This window comes from Acipenser ruthenus, chromosome 10 (genome assembly GCF_902713425.1).
Source record: "Acipenser ruthenus chromosome 10, fAciRut3.2 maternal haplotype, whole genome shotgun sequence".
Classification (NCBI taxonomy): Eukaryota; Metazoa; Chordata; class Actinopteri; order Acipenseriformes; family Acipenseridae; genus Acipenser; species Acipenser ruthenus.
The window spans coordinates 19,578,710-19,597,719 of NC_081198.1; the positions used below are offsets into that span (position 1 = coordinate 19,578,710).

Consider the following 19,010-nt stretch of genomic DNA (forward strand, 5'->3'; position numbering starts at 1 on the left):
CCAGGTTATTGTGTGGGAGTTTATACCGTCCATCGCTTACCCCGAGAGAATCACGTTAACACAAACGCGCCCGTTCTAAGCGGTGGCGACTGTACCAGATATTATGTTTTAAAATACAAATCCATGCTACTATAAAAGTGTTTCTTTCAAAACTGGACATCTATGTAACAAATGGAAGTACAAAACAGGTAAGATTCCTGGGATTATTTTGTCAGCTGCAATCACTGTGCAGTCGGTGGGTTTAACTGCAAGCCGTTCGTTGACGATGTTGTGCTTTGACCAGAGCCACAGCACTGAATTGGGCAGGCTGTCCACTTGGCTCATTGACTCGGCCGCCATGCCCTCAAAGTGCTTGGCACAATTCCTGCAGCTGAAGAAGTGCTTTATATACCCACGCATGGCCTGCAGCACCTCTAGGGGATCTGTGAAGAGAGGAGAGGGGAGAGGAGACAGGGCAGAGGGGAGTTGGGAGAGCAGAGAGAGGAGAGGGGAGAGGGGGGTGGAGAGGGGAGGGCAGAGGGGGGTGGGGAGAGGGGGGTGGAGAGGGGAGGGCAGAGGGGGGTGGGGAGAGCAGAGAGAGGAGAGGGGAGTGGGGGGTAGAGGGGGAGGGCAGAGGGGGGTGGGGAGAGGAGAGAGAGAGGAGAGAGGGTGGAGGGGGGAGGGGAAAGAGGAGAGGCAGAGGGTAGAGGGTGAGAGGGGAGTTCAGAACCACAGGCATGCAATCAGCAGCTCTGCTCAATGCAGGTTCCATCCTGACAGTATTGATCGTAGTTGTCTTAACTGTATCTAAAGTACCAGTACTTTGCAGTACAGTATATTGGTATTCTTCTGGTAGTCATACACACACGCCTGGAGAAAGAGTCTCTAATGTAGTATTATCCAAATCAATCCGCACACCCAGATGTTGTGGTTATGTTGTCATTGTTGTTTTCCAGAGGATAACCCTGACCAGAGTAATCTGGCTGCCGGCCCCTAGTGGACAGATGGACACCCTTTGTAGGGCCCATCTGCAGGTCACGTGAGGTCCAGCTGAACCTCAGATTAACCCCGTGTGGAGCTGAGCTGCACCCTTCATTAACTGCTCAAATTCCACTAATCTCAACAAATCCCTTTTGCCTGCCCTAAACAAATTACTTTTCCAGTAACTCAAAAAACAGGATTTCCCTCAAACACAGAGCAGCTGGACGTAACCTTATTGTTTAACCTGTTCCCTGTCACAGAGGAGAGCCCTGGTCATTCTGTAGACCCAACGACGAGACTCAAAAATAAAGATGGGAACAGGCAGACAGTCAGTGTGTGTGTGATGATATTCATCTCTCCTACCTGGGGCCGGGGTGTATGTGCTGTGGGCTGCCTGCACTGTGAGCAGGTGGAAGAGGGTCCAGACCGAGCAGGGGTACCCTCGGAAGCAAGGCTTGCTCCCCTGGCAGGACACCCACCTCTCAACATCGGGGAGAGCAGCGTCCGGGGTCTGAGGAGAGGAGGGAGAGCCGCACACGCATTACACACAGTTTATATACACCCACAGATTCGGATACGCTCAACACAAAGACAGACAGAGGGCACCCCCATATACCCGCAGGTTTTTACACTCAGAATGTCACCACATGTGGAGAAGTGGTTCTCTAGATAGATAACACTGGTTTCCTGATGCAATGCTCCACAGGATACCAGTGGTTCTCTAAATAGATAGCACTGGTTTCCTGATGCAATGTTCCACAGGATACCAGTGGTTCTCTAGATAGATGACACTGGTTCTCTGATGCAATGCTGTGGGATACCAGTGGTTCTCTAGATAGATGACACTGGTTCTCTGATGCAATGCTGTGGGATACCAGTGGTTCTCTAGATAGATGACACTGGTTCTCTGATGCAATGCTGTGGGATACCAGTGGTTCTCTAGATAGATGACACTGGTTCTTTGATGCAATGCTGTGGGATATCAGTGGTTCTCTAGATACAGTGCCTATAGAAAGTCTACCCCCCCTTTCAAAATGTTCACCTTTTGTTGCCTTATAGCCTGGAATTAAAATGGAAAAAAACAGTTTTTTTTTTTTCATTTATCTACACATCCTACCCCACAACTTCCAAGTGAAAAAAATATTCTAGAAATTTGAAGAAAATTAATTAAAAATAAAAACTGAAATAGCTTGGTTGGATAAGTGTCCACCCCCCTTAATAGCAATCCTAAATTAGTTCAGGTGTAACCAATCTCCTTCAAAATCACACCAAGTTAAGTGGCCTCCATCTGTGTTAAATTGTAGTGATTCACATGATTTCAGGATAAATTCAGCAGTTCCTCTGGGTTCATATTTTTTATATATTTAAACGTTATATATATATATATATATATATATATATATATATATATATATATATATATATATATATAAATTTGTTATTTATTGGACATCCATCGATTTGTGAAACCTGCATTCTACGTAACATTTGTTGCTAGGTAATTCACTCCCATTGGCTCTAACAGCGCAAGAGTTTAATATGTTTTGTTGGGATGACTATGATTATAAGTAATTAATTTAAAGTCAAATTGTATTTTTTACACCAGGATACTGAAAAGGTGAAATGAAATATTGTGAAGTGAACAGACACACAGGATACTGAACAGGTGAAATGAAATATTGTGAAGTGAACACACACACAGGATACTGAACAGGTGAAATGAAATATTGTGAAGTGAACACACACACAGGATACTGAACAGGTGAAATGAAATATTGTGAAGTGAACACACACACACAGGTTACTGAACAGGTGAAATGAAATATTGTGAAGTGAACAGACACACAGGATACTGAACAGGTGAAATGAAATATTGTGAAGTGAACACACACACAGAATACTGAACAGGTGAAATGAAATATTGTGAAGTGAACACACACACACAGGTTACTGAACAGGTAAAATGAAATATTGTGAAGTGAACACACACACACAGGTTACTGAACAGGTGAAATGAAATATTGTGAAGTGAACACACACAGGATACTGAACAGGTAAGAAATGAAATATTGTGAAGTGAACACACACAGGATACTGAACAGGTAAGAAATGAAATATTGTGAAGTGAACACACAGGATACTGAACAGGTGAAATGAAATATTGTGAAGTGAACACAAAGGATACTAAACAGGTAAGAAATGAAATATTGTGAAGTGAACACACAGGATACTGAACAGGTGAAATGAAATATTGTGAAGTGAACACAAAGGATACTAAACAGGTAAGAAATGAAATATTGTGAAGTGAACACACAGGATACTGAAGAGGTAAGAAATGAAATATTGTGAAGATGCACATGGCGTTCCTGTAAAGCAAGCGGCGGGGCTGACCTGCACTTCATTGTCCAGCACTGTCTCCAGAGCAGTGTACTGGAGCTCAGGGTCATCATGGCTCTTCAGCTTAGACTCCAGGGACTGCAGGAGCTTCATCACCACCGGCCGGCCGGGGAAGTACTGCAGGGAGAGGGGGAGACCAGGAGAGACAGGTCATGGCATCAGCACTGACCTCCCTACGCTACAGAACACTGATTAGAGGGCATTACTACAATACAGACACGGTCAACTGCCAAGGTAACCCTTACAAAAATTTACCATCAGTATTTTTGCAGTTTACCATGCTTTTCCTAGGGTTACACTATGAATTTACCATAGCTTACTCATGTTTATTACAGTGCTTTACCATACCTGTCTATGGGTCACTTTTCTAAGGGAATGCCTGATAATCAGGGTTGTATTGAGATTTGTAAACAGCCTGTATTGGTTTTAAATTTGCAGGTTTATTTACCTTTTCAATGTTTTGCTTCCCTTCCTTCTCTCTTTTTTGAAGCTAGAAGTTCTATTAGAAAGATGCTCAGTCACGTACCATGTGATTGGTCGAGCTAGACGTTCTATCAGAAAGATGCTCAGTCGCATACCATGTGATAGAACGACTAGCTCGACCAATCAGAAAGATGCTCAGTCGCATACCATGTGATTGGTCGAGCTAGACGTTCTATCGGAAAGATGCTCAGTCGTGTACCATGTGATTGGTCGAGCTAGACGTTCTATCGGAAAGATGCTCAGTCGCATACCATGTGATTGGTCGAGCTAGACGTTCTATCAGAAAGATGCTCAGTCGCATACCATGTGATAGAACGACTAGCTCGACCAATCAGAAAGATGCTCAGTCGCATACCATGTGATTGGTCGAGCTAGACATTCTATCAGAAAGATGCTCAGTCGCGTACCATGTGATTGGTCGAGCGAGACTTTCTATCAGAAAGATGCTCAGTCGCATACCATGTGATTGGTCGAGCTAGACGTTCTATCAGAAAGATGCTCAGTCGCGTACCATGTGATTGGTCGAGCTAGACTTTCTATCAGAAAGATGCTCAGTCGCGTACCATGTGATTGGTCGAGCTAGACATTCTATTAGAAAGATGCTCAGTCGCGTACCATGTGATTGGTCGAGCTAGACGTTCTATCGGAAAGATGCTCAGTCGTCTACCATGTGATTGGTCGTAGCAGTAGAACGACTACCATTTGACAAATTCCGTTAGTTGAAGCAAAAACAGTCATACAGGACACCTACTCGCAACTGGCATTAGTAAAATTAATAAATCATGTCTTGGATGTTTGTGCATGTACTGTTTCTTAACACTTTTCTTTTTGTGAACTATATTTTAAAACTGCTTCGATTTTTTAAAGCTATTTCTTAATGTTCTAAAATGTTATTTACATGTTGATGGATTGCAACCGCAACTGCAATTCCGTTCATCTGAAACCTCGCACTTCACAATCACTTCACAATCGCGACATGCGATTAGTCGACTGCAGGTTCTCAGGTGCCCTCGACTATTTTTAACTATTTGAATAAGTCAAAGCTACCTATACTTCAAAATGGTCTTTGAAAGTAGCACAGCACAGCATACAGAACACTGCAATGGGTATGTTTACTGTCTTCTAAGCAGCCCATGTTTTCGTGTTGTAACACCAAGAAATGAAGTCATTCATCTTTCCCTTTTCAAAACCAATGTGCGAATGCCTAATCCTGATAGAACCATTGTAATGTATTAAACCTTAAACCTGAAAACTGCACATCAAAGAGCAGGAGCCCTGGATACAAGTAAAATGTAATCCCTGGAATCTCTGATTGTTAATGTAATGGTTAGGCCAAGGCCTAACAACGAGCGTTACCATGGCAACACCATCGCTGTGTTTCAAGTCAAAACCCCAAACATTATACCAAGGATTACAGTTTGGGAAGAGGTTTAAAAGCCTGTTGTCACGCATTACCATTAAATATTCAGGGATTATCTTTATTATTTCCTAATTTGTTCCTAGTCTTTTATCATACTGAAAAGTATGACACATTAAATTAACCGCGGTGATGGCCAAACTTAAATGTCATACTAAACCCTGTGTCACAACAGTGCATTCACTTTGTGCTTCCTCATTTCCGCATAAGATATATAAACACATCAGTCTGTAATGCAATCTCAAACTTCAATTCTAAAGGTACTGAAGATATGGTTACATGATTGAATTGAAGTAGACTATGGAATAGTGGAGTGTTGTCGCTTGCAATCTAACACTGCTGTACAGTACTTGTTTACTGTTTTTAAAAAGATAGAAATGGTGCCATGCAAAATATCTGAAAAACAGAATTCACCTTTTTAGTGATCCTGTGGCATGTCATGTGGTCCACTAGACCTACAGTATATAAGATATGTGTTTATTTTTTGATAAGTCTGTTCAGAAGCTGATCTTCAGTTTGAGTTGCCTGCTCTAGACATCTGTAATGTAGCGGCAGCCAAAGTGTCTTTCTAGCAGTAATCACCAGCACCATCTAGTCATATCTACTCTACATTGCCAGCAATACAAACAGATACAGGTTTTGTGAAAAAAGAAAGTGTTTACAAAAGCCAAACAATTGTTTGTTAGGTATTTGTAATACCCTCGACCCCCGTCATCTAAATCGCGGTCAGATCTACATCGGAGTCAGAGCTACATCATGGTCAAATCTACATCATGGTCAGAGCTACATCATGGTCAGATCTACATCGGAGTCAGAGCTACATCATGGTCAAATCTACATCATGGTCAAATCTACATCATGGTCAGAGCTACATCATGGTCAGAGCTACATCATGGTCAAATCTACATCATGGTCAGAGCTACATCATGGTCAAATCTACATCATGGTCAGAGCTACATCATGGTCAGAGCTACATCATGGTCAGAGCTACATCATGGTCAAATCTACATCATGGTCAGAGCTACATCACGGTCAGAGCTACATCATGGTCAAATCTACATCATGGTCAGAGCTACATCATGGTCAAATCTACATCATGGTCAAATCTACATCATGGTCAGAGCTACATCATAAGAACATAAGAATATAAGAAAGTTTACAAACGAGAGGAGGCCATTCAGCCCATCTTGCTCGTTTGGTTGTTCGTAGCTTATTGATCCCAGAATCTCATCAAGCAGCTTCTTGAAAGATCCCAGGGTGTCAGCTTCAACAACATTACTGGGGAGTTGGTTCCAGACCCTCACAATTCTCTCTGTAAAAAAGTGCCTCCTATTTCCTGTTCTGAATGCCCCTTTATCTAATCTCCATTTGTGACCCCTGGTCTTTGTTTCTTTTCTCATGTTAAAAAAGTCCCCTGGGTCGACATTGTCTATACCTTTCAGGATTTTGAATGTTTGAATCAGATCGCCGCGTAGTCTTCTTTGTTCAAGACTGAAGAGATTCAGTTCTTTTAGCCTGTCTGCATACGACATGCCTTTTAAACCCGGGATAATTCTGGTCGCTCTTCTTTGCACTCTTTCTAGAGCAGCAATATCCTTTTTGTAACCAGGTGACCAGAACTGAACACAATATTCTAGGTGAGGTCTTACTAATGCATTGTAAAGTTTTAACTTTACTTCCCTTGATTTAAATTCAACACTTCTCACAATATAGCCGAGCATCTTGTTGGCCTTTTTTTATAGCTTCCCCACATTGTCTAGATGAAGACATTTCTGAGTCAACATAAACTCCTAGGTCTTTTTCATAGTTCCCTTCTTCAATTTCAGTATCTCCCATATGATATTTATAATGCACATTTTTATTGCCTGCATGCAATACTTTACACTTTTCTCTATTAAATGTCATTTGCCATGTGTCTGCCCAGTTCTGAATGCTGTCTAGATCATTTTGAATGACCTTTGCTGCTGCAACAGTGTTTTGTGTCATCAGATCTACATCACGGTCAGAGCTACATCACGGTCAGATCTACATCACGGTCAGATCTACATCACGGTCAGATCTACATCATTGTCAGAGCTACATCACGGTCAGATCTACATCACGGTCAGATCTACATCATGGTCAGAGCTACATCACGGTCAGATCTACATCACGGTCAGATCTACATCACGGTCAGAGCTACATCACGGTCAGAGCTACATCACGGTCAGATCTACATCATGGTCAGAGCTACATCACGGTCAGAGCTACATCACGGTCAGATCTACATCACGGTCAGATCTACATCACGGTCAGAGCTACATCACGGTCAGATCTACATCATGGTCAGAGCTACATCATGGTCAGATCTACATCATGGTCAGAGCTACATCATGGTCAGCTCTACATCGGAGTCAGATCTACATCACGGTCAGAGCTACATCACGGTCAGAGCTACATCATGGTCAGCTCTACATCATGGTCAGCTCTACATCGGAGTCAGATCTACATCACGGTCAGATCTACATCATGGTCAGAGCTACATCACGGTCAGATCTACATCATGGTCAGAGCTACATCATGGTCAGAGCTACATCATGGTCAGCTCTACATCACGGTCAGATCTACATCACGGTCAGAGCTACATCATGGTCAGATCTACATCACGGTCAGATCTACATCATGGTCAGATCTACATCGGAGTCAGATCTACATCACGGTCAGATCTACATCACGGTCAGAGCTACATCATGGTCAGATCTACATCACGGTCAGATCTACATCATGGTCAGATCTACATCGGAGTCAGATCTACATCACGGTCAGATCTACATCACGGTCAGAGCTACATCATGGTCAGATCTACATCACGGTCAGATCTACATCATGGTCAGATCTACATAGGAGTCAGAGCTACATCACGGTCAGATCTACATCACGGTCAGATCTACATCGGAGTCAGAGCTACATCATGGTTAGTCCCCACTGCCCTCTCTCAGATGAAGCAATATTTCCCCTCTGTCTATTTCATACCTGCAATATTTAAAAGATTTTGCAGCGCAGTAGAAGCAATAAATAAATAAATAAAGATAATGTAGAAGCATGCTTCACAATGATGCCATGGCCCCTGCCAAATCATTTATAACTCTCATAAAAACAGGTTGGTGGGCAATCCCTGAGGTACAACTTTTTAATTTGTGCCACTGCAGAGTTACTTCCATTTACACGCGCCATCTGTTCCCTTTCAGAGCGCTGGAACCTGGGCCAATCTATCACGCTTGCACAGAGGAACCCATTAAACGCATTCAAAACAAAAGTGCCCTTTGATTTACTAATGTCAAATGTCATTGTCTGATGCATAAACACTGCTCCAAAGCAATTCCCTTTCTCCAAAGCCTTGTAGTGTTTGTACAGCCCTGTCTGTGAATGCATTCTGAGTCGGAAGAGTGTTTCATATTTAATACACTGATATTAAATATGAAACACTGATATCAATCAATATTGCGCCCTATAGCCTGGAGGTCACCGGTTCGAGTCCAGGCTATTCCACTGCCAACCGTGGACAGGAGCTCCCAGGGGTGGCGCACAATTGGGTAAGCACCACCCGGGGGGGGGGGCCTTAGGTCGGCCAGGGTGTCCTCGGCTCACTACGCACTAGCAACCCCTGTAGACTGGCCGGGCTCCTGCGGGTTTGCCTGTAAGGTGCCCAGAGCTGCGTTGTCCTCTGACGCTGTAGCCTGCAGAGTGAAAAGAAGCGGTCGGCTGACGGCACACACTTCGGAGGACAGCGTGTGTTCGTCTTCACTGCTCCTGAGTTAGTGCAGGGATGGTAGCAGTGAGCTGAGCCTAAAAATACAATTAAACATTTCAAATTGGGAGGAAAAAAAATAGTAAAATCAATTCTTTCACTTTTTGTCAGTTTTTCTTTAAGTATATGGAAAACTACAAACCGATATGTAATTGAATATGTTAACGTAATATTATTCAGCAGATTTCATTTGATTTTATGAAGCAAAATTGGTTACTTCTATAGGGTGATATGCAAAACTTTTGGCCATAGCTGTAAACAATCTACAGATATGCCATAAGGTTGCTGTGTTACTAAGAAGTTGAATATCTGGAATTAGGGGGTCCCTGATTAGCTACAGCGGCCTCTGCATGCCGGGCACCCAATGGCTTGCATCCAAGGCCAGTGGCTCACATCTGTCTCGAGCTCCTGGGCAGAGGCGATTGGGGGTCAGAGGACGGCAACTGATCTTCAGATCTCCTGAGTTGTTGTGGGTACTGCTTTAGTGAGGGAGCTTAATTCAAAAAATGTTTTTCAAATTTAATTGCGAAATTTGAAAAACAAAAAGAGTACTTTGATTCTGGGTTCATGCAGCACTTCTCCAGGGCGCTGTGTGCCCAGCCTGTCTCTCACCACACACAGCCAGGCAGGTACAGCCTCTCCCAATCTGCCAGCACCATGACAATCCACTCAACCTCGGCAATATGTCATTTCAAACTCGATTAGGATCATTTCTTGAGAAAAAACAGCTCCCTCAGAGATCTTTTCAAAAGAAAATGCATCAGTCCCCCTGCTCGGTAAAGAAAGCCCTTTTTAATCCTGCCTCGGTCCGCCCTGGGGATAATATACCTGCCACTGAGCAGAGCGCTGTCCAAGCCTGCACAGTCCCTCCATAAGGGATTCAAACAGAGCAGAGAGCTGGCCAAGCCTGCACAGTCCCTCCATAAGGGATTCAACACTGAGCAGAGAGCTGGCCAAGCCTGCACAGTCCCTCCATAAGGGATTCAACACTGAGCAGAGAGCTGATCAAGCTTGCACAGTTTCTCCATAATGGATTCAACACTGAGCAGAGAGCTGGCCAAGCCTGCACAGTCCCTCCATAAGGGATTCAACACTGAGCAGAGAGCTGATCAAGCTTGCACAGTCCCTCCATAATGGATTCAACACTGAGCAGAGAGCTGGCCAAGCCTGCACAGTCCCTCCATAAGGGATTCAAACAGAGCAGAGAGCTGGCCAAGCCTGCACAGTCCCTCCATAAGGGATTCAACACTGAGCAGAGAGCTGGCCAAGCCTGCACAGTCCCTCCATAAGGGATTCAACACTGAGCAGAGAGCTGATCAAGCTTGCACAGTTTCTCCATAATGGATTCAACACTGAGCAGAGAGCTGGCCAAGCCTGCACAGTCCCTCCATAAGGGATTCAACACTGAGCAGAGAGCTGATCAAGCTTGCACAGTCCCTCCATAATGGATTCAACACTGAGCAGAGAGCTGGCCAAGCCTGCACAGTCCCTCCATAAGGGATTCAACACTGAGCAGAGAGCTGATCAAGCTTGCACAGTCCCTCCATAATGGATTCAACACTGAGCAGAGAGCTGGCCAAGCCTGCACAGTCCCTCCATAAGGGATTCAAACAGAGCAGAGAGCTGGCCAAGCCTGCACAGTCCCTCCATAAGGGATTCAACACTGAGCAGAGAGCTGGCCAAGCCTGCACAGTCCCTCCATAAGGGATTCAACACTGATCAGAGAGCTGATCAAGCTTGCACAGTTTCTCCATAATGGATTCAACACTGAGCAGAGAGCTGGCCAAGCCTGCACAGTCCCTCCATAAGGGATTCAACACTGAGCAGAGAGCTGATCAAGCTTGCACAGTCCCTCCATAATGGATTCAACACTGAGCAGAGAGCTGGCCAAGCCTGCACAGTCCCTCCATAAGGGATTCAAACAGAGCAGAGAGCTGGCCAAGCCTGCACAGTTCCTCCATAAGGGATTCAAACAGAGCAGAGAGCTGATCAAGCCTGCACAGTCCCTCCATAAAGGATTCAAACAGAGCAGAAAGCTGGCCAAGCCAGCACAGCCAATCCATAAGTGATTCAACACTGAGCAGAGAGCTGGCCAAGCCTGCACTGCAACTCCATAAGGGATTCAAACACTGCTTTGTGGCATTTGGTGCATGTGTTACCACTCCCAGACTCTTTGCTAACTAAATATCTTGGTATATCCAGCATTCAATGAGATCCCAGTCTAAGCTCACTGTTAAAGGAACCAACAAGAAGAACAAACACAGACCCAGTCGGTCTGCACTGGTAATAAGTGGATACCACCTGGGGTGCCACTGCACTTGTGGGACGCCATGTCTTTTGTCAAATTTTTGAAGAGGGTACAATTTGGTATTCAGGGATACCATGATATTTAGAGTAGTAGGGAATATGATATTTCCACAGTTGTGAAGATGTACCTGCGCTAGGGAATGACCCAGGACTGCATCCAGCTCTCGTTTCCAGGGCTGTCCCAGGATGCTTGATGCAATCCAGTATGCTTCTCAGTGATACAATCCAAAATGGGGGGCTTGTATCAGCAGGGTATAAGTGGATCAAATCAGCCCCTATGTGTTTCACTTGAAAATAAGTTATTTATATAGAGATACATCAAGATGAAAAACAAGTTTCAATTCTGACCATGAAGCACAAGCCTTCCTGTACAGCTTATGAAATTTAACAGACAGCTTAAACACGCTGCTGTCTAGAACATGCTGACAGGTTTATCTCTCCTACAGCATTTACCGTTCATGTCTGATTTAAATCACCAGCTATCATTTCTGAACTAAGACTTTAAATTAGACTTGAAATGACTGTAAGCATTACAAATCTGTGCTGGTTTGTGGTGCCGTGAGGTGGAACTGTTGTTGCCTGACTCACACCACCTGTCTACCTATGAGAACCTGGTATCCCTGAATAGGAAATTGTCCCCTCTTTAAAAGATTCCTTTAAGCGCAGTGGTACCCCACACTTCATCCAGGTTGAATATTTTACTATTAATTTCACCTAAAAAAAATTGTTTCTGCAGCAATGTGGACAGCCAGGAACATCATAAAATAGTTAATTACATGTCCAGAGAATTACTTATCCAATTGTTCTGATGCTTGCTAAGGACATTCCTTACCACAGATTTCCAGGAGTAACATATTCCACGGACATATAGAGGCCCCTACTTTTGATAGTGATCATTTTTCAGTGGAGTTTGATACATTATCGAAGTTATTTTACCTATAATTCCAATTGCTGATTGAAAGAACACAATTACACAGATATATCAAGAGTGAACATTTCTGTAATCAGTCATTCATTTTGTAATATAAAACTGTTTGTGATGTCAATATTAGAATCTTAGTACTTTTGTTGTTATCAGTTCTGCAATTAAACATTTCACAATACTGTATAATTGATTAATACTGGAAATACGTTCACAAGGCAGGCTGCAGGTAATGCACAGCTCAGCAGGAAGTGTACGGCTATCACAGGGCAGGCTGCAGGTAATGCACAGTTCTGAAGGGAGTGTGCTGGTATCACAGGGCAGGCTGCAGGTAATGCACAGTTCTGAAGGGAGTGTGCTGGTATCACAGGGCAGGCTGCAGGTAATGCACAGTTCTGAAGGGAGTGTGCTGGTATCACAGGGCAGGCTGCAGGTAATGCACAGTTCTGAAGGGAGTGTGCTGGTATCACAGGGCAGGCTGCAGGTAATGCACAGCTCAGCAGGAAGCGTACGGCTATCACAGGGCAGGCTGCAGGTAATGCACAGTTCTGAAGGGAGTGTGCTGGTATCACAGGGCAGGCTGCAGGTAATGCACAGTTCTGAAGGGAGTGTGCTGGTATCACAGGGCAGGCTGCAGGTAATGCACAGTTCTGAAGGGAGTGTGCTGGTATCACAGGGCAGGCTGCAGGTAATGCACAGTTCTGAAGGGAGTGTGCTGGTATCACAGGGCAGGCTGCAGGTAACGCACAGCTCAGCAGGAAGCGTACGGCTATCACAGGGCAGGCTGCAGGTAATGCACAGTTCTGAAGGGAGTGTGCTGGTATCACAGGGCAGGCTGCAGGTAATGCACAGTTCTGAAGGGAGTGTGCTGGTATCACAGGGCAGGCTGCAGGTAATGCACAGTTCTGAAGGGAGTGTGCTGGTATCACAGGGCAGGCTGCAGGTAACGCACAGTTCTGAAGGGAGTGTGCTGGTATCACAGGGCAGGCTGCAGGTAATGCACAGCTCAGCAGGAAGCGTTCGGCTATCACAGGGCAGGCTGCAGGTAATGCACAGCTCAGCAGGAAGCGTACGGCTATCACAGGGCAGGCTGCAGGTAATGCACAGCTCAGCAGGAAGCGTACGGCTATCACAGGGCAGGCTGCAGGTAATGCACAGTTCTGAAGGGAGTGTGCTGGTATCACAGGGCAGGCTGCAGGTAATGCACAGTTCTGAAGGGAGTGTGCTGGTATCACAGGGCAGGCTGCAGGTAATGCACAGTTCTGAAGGGAGTGTGCTGGTATCACAGGGCAGGCTGCAGGTAATGCACAGCTCAGCAGGAAGCGTACAGCTATCACAGGGCAGGCTGCAGGTAATGCACAGTTCTGAAGGGAGTGTGCTGGTATCACAGGGCAGGCTGCAGGTAATGCACAGTTCTGCAGGGAGTGTGCTGGTATCACAGGGCAGGCTGCAGGTAATGTACAGCTCAGCAGGAAGTGTACGGCTATCACAGGGCAGGCTGCAGGTAATGCACAGTTCTGCAGGGAGTGTGCTGGTATCACAGGGCAGGCTGCAGGTAATGCACAGTTCTGAAGGGAGTGTGCTGTTATCACAGGGCAGGCTGCAGGTAATGCACAGTTCTGCAGGGAGTGTGCTGGTATCACAGGGCAGGCTGCAGGTAATGCACAGTTCTGAAGGGAGTGTGCTGGTATCACAGGGCAGGCTGCAGGTAATGCACAGTTCTGCAGGGAGTATGCTGGTATCACAGGGCAGGCTGCAGGTAATGCACAGTTCTGAAGGGAGTGTGGCTGGTATCACAGGGCAGGCTGCAGGTAATGCACAGTTCTGAAGGGAGTGTGCTGGTATCACAGGGCAGGCTGCAGGTAATGCACAGTTCTGCAGGGAGTGTGCTGGTATCACAGGGCAGGCTGCAGGTAATGCACAGTTCTGAAGGGAGTGTGGCTGGTATCACAGGGCAGGCTGCAGGTAATGCACAGTTCTGAAGGGAGTGTGCTGGTATCACAGGGCAGGCTGCAGGTAATGCACAGTTCTGAAGGGAGTGTGCTGGTATCACAGGGCAGGCTGCAGGTAACGCACAGCTCAGCAGGAAGCGTACGGCTATCACAGGGCAGGCTGCAGGTAATGCACAGTTCTGAAGGGAGTGTGCTGGTATCACAGGGCAGGCTGCAGGTAATGCACAGTTCTGAAGGGAGTGTGCTGGTATCACAGGGCAGGCTGCAGGTAATGCACAGTTCTGAAGGGAGTATGCTGGTATCACAGGGCAGGCTGCAGGTAATGCACAGTTCTGAAGGGAGTGTGCTGGTATCACAGGGCAGGCTGCAGGTAATACACAGCTCAGCAGGAAGCGTACGGCTATCACAGGGCAGGCTGCAGGTAATGCACAGCTCAGCAGGAAGCGTACGGCTATCACAGGGCAGGCTGCAGGTAATGCACAGTTCTGAAGGGAGTGTGCTGGTATCACAGGGCAGGCTGCAGGTAACGCACAGCTCAGCAGGAAGCGTACGGCTATCACAGGGCAGGCTGCAGGTAATGCACAGTTCTGAAGGGAGTGTGCTGGTATCACAGGGCAGGCTGCAGGTAATGCACAGTTCTGAAGGGAGTGTGCTGGTATCACAGGGCAGGCTGCAGGTAATGCACAGTTCTGAAGGGAGTGTGCTGGTATCACAGGGCAGGCTGCAGGTAACGCACAGCTCAGCAGGAAGCGTACGGCTATCACAGGGCAGGCTGCAGGTAATGCACAGTTCTGAAGGGAGTGTGCTGGTATCACAGGGCAGGCTGCAGGTAATGCACAGTTCTGAAGGGAGTGTGCTGGTATCACAGGGCAGGCTGCAGGTAATGCACAGTTCTGAAGGGAGTGTGCTGGTATCACAGGGCAGGCTGCAGGTAACGCACAGTTCTGAAGGGAGTGTGCTGGTATCACAGGGCAGGCTGCAGGTAATGCACAGCTCAGCAGGAAGCGTTCGGCTATCACAGGGCAGGCTGCAGGTAATGCACAGCTCAGCAGGAAGCGTACGGCTATCACAGGGCAGGCTGCAGGTAATGCACAGTTCTGCAGGGAGTGTGCTGGTATCACAGGGCAGGCTGCAGGTAATGCACAGTTCTGAAGGGAGTGTGGCTGGTATCACAGGGCAGGCTGCAGGTAATGCACAGCTCAGCAGGAAGCGTACGGCTATCACAGGGCAGGCTGCAGGTAATGCACAGTTCTGCAGGGAGTGTGCTGGTATCACAGGGCAGGCTGCAGGTAATGCACAGTTCTGAAGGGAGTGTGCTGGTATCACAGGGCAGGCTGCAGGTAATGCACAGTTCTGAAGGGAGTGTGCTGGTATCACAGGGCAGGCTGCAGGTAATGCACAGCTCTGCAGGGAGCGTACGGCTATCACAGGGCAGGCTGCAGGTTATGCACAGGCTTGCCAACACCTCCCTGGGGAGAATTAATGGGATGAGGAGGAGCTGCTTTCACCAACAGCCAATAGGGAAAGCCTGCTGAGGTCAACATTCTCAGCCTAATTAACAAAATACAAATAGCAAGCTGGTTTATGGACTAGCTACCAGTATGTTGCAGAGTGACAGCTGTGGCTGAACACAAACTTCCTAATGGCTTGTGTTTGGAAATATCCCGCTCTCCCACTGGGCTCTGTCTGAGGAGCTGGGAGTGGCAGGCAATTCCTCCTAATGAAAAGGGGGGCTTAATTTTGTTTAAAAACTGCTGGACTAATACATTGAGTCAAAGGACTTGAAATATCTGGCACTCAAAGTACATACTACTGTTGAATGTATTGCAGTGGATTAGGCATCATTTTCATCATAGAATTGCAGTGTTTTCCCTGTTTTACTGTCAGAATTCTATATTGGGAATTTTATTAGTTGTTTTATTGTTTTATTATCAATTCAAATGGACTGAAATTAATTGAAATAGGCAGAGTCAGAGTTCATGAAATAAGAAAACGTAACTAGAAGTGGAGCTGACAGAACAAATCCGCTTTGCTTTTTTGCTGTGGAACTTGTAATATAGTCTTTGATGTTGAGTTGATTACAATAACATCAGTGTACTTTAACAATCCTTTTAAATATACATTGGAATAAGTAAAATAACGTATACTTTACACAAATGTACTAATCTTGTGCTTTTTTAAAATTCTACCCCAAGGTCACCCTGGCCTAGACTCCTGCTCATAGCAGTTTCCCCACGATTAGATAAAGAGTTGTGCAGTTGAGCTAAGATCCACTTCATTGATTAAAAAACATGACAACACTCATAATAATTAAATAATTGAATATTTAAAAAAAATGCTGTTCAGCTGATAACTAGATTTGTAGATTGTTTACACAAACCCAGGGCTAAAAGGGACTAGGAAAGTTTCAAACACATGCAGAAATAAAATATTCATTATGGTTTAATAGAGCTATACATTCAAATGTGACCCCTGTATGGTTTACATACACCTTCCACACTCCAGTTTCCAGTACATACAGGAATGAGAGAGGCTGTGGTTTCTAGCGAGCCTGGCTGTCTCAAGAGTCCTCTCCTCTTCCCTGTCACATCTGTTAAAATCCTTTATTTCCTCAATCAAGCTCTTGTCTCCCTCTGCTGGTCACTCTCAAAAAGTACACCATTTTCCTCCAATTGCACACTGCACACAGTAGAAATGCATTGCTCAGCCAGTGCTCCCATACAAGCTCTGTACGCAACTGTTCCTTTTATTCTTGCTCACCTGCCTTTGTACCAGTTCAGAGACCAATTTCAGCCACCGAGCTGAAATCCTAACTGGGGCTGAAGCAGTTCCAATTTAAACCGGCTTGATGCTACTAATGGAAACAAGCTAGACTGATTTCACACCACTTCTAACTCAGTCGTACTGCCAGATGGAAAACGACGCATGTTAGAGGTTAGAGTAGTAAGATCTATTAATACAGGAGGGAGGTCTGTGTAACAATTGTACAAACAAGAAGACCATTCAGCCTATCAGAGCTTGTCCAGTTCTTAGTAGCTTTCTCAAAACTTAATCAAGTCAAGAATTAAAGTATCCCAGTAATTCAGCATCAATAGCATGGTAACCCATTCCATCTCCTCACCACTCTCTGTGTAAACAAGTGTCTCCTCCCCTCTGACCTAAGTCTATCTCGACTTCATTTCCAACCTCCGGTCCTGGTTTCAGATTTTCAGATTTTAAAGACTTCAATCATGTCCCCCTAATTCTTCTTTGTTCCAGTTAGCCTCAGCCTATCATGGCTCACTGGCGCAATCCCTGGGATGAGTGTGGTTGATCCAGTATTGACTCACCTTGACCAGCACAGTGATGTAAGCTTTGAGTTCACTGAGCGGCTCCCCTGAGATGGTGATGTGAGTCCCCACCTCCACACGCAGGGAGTAATACAAAGAGGACTCCAGATCTGCCATATACACCCGCGACCTGCAGCATCAAACAGGAACTCATGGATCTTGAAACAAAACCAATCTGATTCTGCCCTATGGAATCAGATTCCAATAGACTGGACAACAGGTGTACAAGCAAGGGGCACTGATGCTGTTACAAGCAGGCTGCATTAGTGAATTGCTGAAGCCAATTTCCATATTTCTCACTGTCAAATATACTCTGCCCTATCAGAGCACTCAATACCTGTGCTGGAAGATTTGTTTGCCCCACTCAACCCCCTGAATAGGAAAGTCATTCAGATCATTCAGTATTGATCCTGCTTTTGAAGAGGGGATGGAGAAGGGGGTTAAATGTGCAAGGGAGAGTATGTATTCATACCAACTATAAAGCACACTTATTCTTCATTCAAGGACCACTTGGTGAACTACAATGAGCTATGTTGTGGTCTTGTATCGCTATACAAACAATATATACATGTATTAATATGTGATATATCATGTAAATACACAATTAATATTGTAATTGTGCACCAGAACGATTAATCGATCTTTGAATGTTTAATAGAGGCTTGCAAAACAAAAGCCGATCAATAATGGATTAATTGTTGTATCTCTACCTGGGTGATAATAAGAGGTAAAACTCCAGCAGGATGAATGGTTTAGATGATGACTCTGGAGCCTGGCGTACCTGTTAAACTCTCTCCACTCCTCAGCCGTGGTGTTCTTCTCAGGCGCCGGAGACACGCTGGGCTCGTATGCTCTCCGCTCCAATCCCGGCAGCATCCGCAGAGCGTCTACGTAAAAAGAGCGTGCCTCCACATGTCTGGGAAAGGAAAACACTTCTATTAATACATAATGAGAATAAAAACACATCTTTGTGATAATGTGGAGCCCTGGTTTGATCTTGTTTGGAGAAATCTCGTGCAATGTCATAGCAAATCTAGTTTAAAATGCAGACACAGACAGGAATTGCAGTGCTGTACCTAAGGATGTTTATTTAACGGTCTGCTTCAGAAGGCATTGATGAGTTTAATCCTTATAACTACCCTATCTCACAATACAATTTACAATATAATTTGTATAATGTCATCTGTTATCTTCTCCTATGAAGCAATCAGGATTTGACAGCGCTGTTTATGAAATTAAAGATACAACAAAGAAACAGCCCAAACTGCTACAGCTTCCTGAAATACAGAAAACATTTCCCTGTGCTTAATCTTATATCAACATTTCACTGTTTTTTTTTATATTTAAACAAAGATTTACTAGAACAGTATCACTTGCTTTTTTATCATGGTTAAAAGGATACTTTATATTGCAATAAGAACTCCTCAGAATGACTGTAAACATCCTAATAAAGGGA

At 45.1% G+C, this 19,010-nt stretch overlaps 1 protein-coding gene across 1 annotated transcript in view; it reads right to left on the reverse strand.

The window, feature by feature from the left end:
* Window positions 1-19,010, reverse strand: part of qsox1 (quiescin Q6 sulfhydryl oxidase 1) — a 57,869-nt gene that overhangs the window by 17,833 nt on the left and 21,026 nt on the right. The window contains exons 7-10 of the mRNA XM_059031937.1: window positions 18,336-18,470; window positions 17,555-17,684; window positions 3,352-3,474; window positions 1,324-1,471 (exon numbers count right to left, since the gene is read on the reverse strand). Coding sequence (XP_058887920.1) covers window positions 1,324-1,471; window positions 3,352-3,474; window positions 17,555-17,684; window positions 18,336-18,470 — 536 coding nt within the window. The remainder of the gene's footprint in view (window positions 1-1,323; window positions 1,472-3,351; window positions 3,475-17,554; window positions 17,685-18,335; window positions 18,471-19,010) is intronic.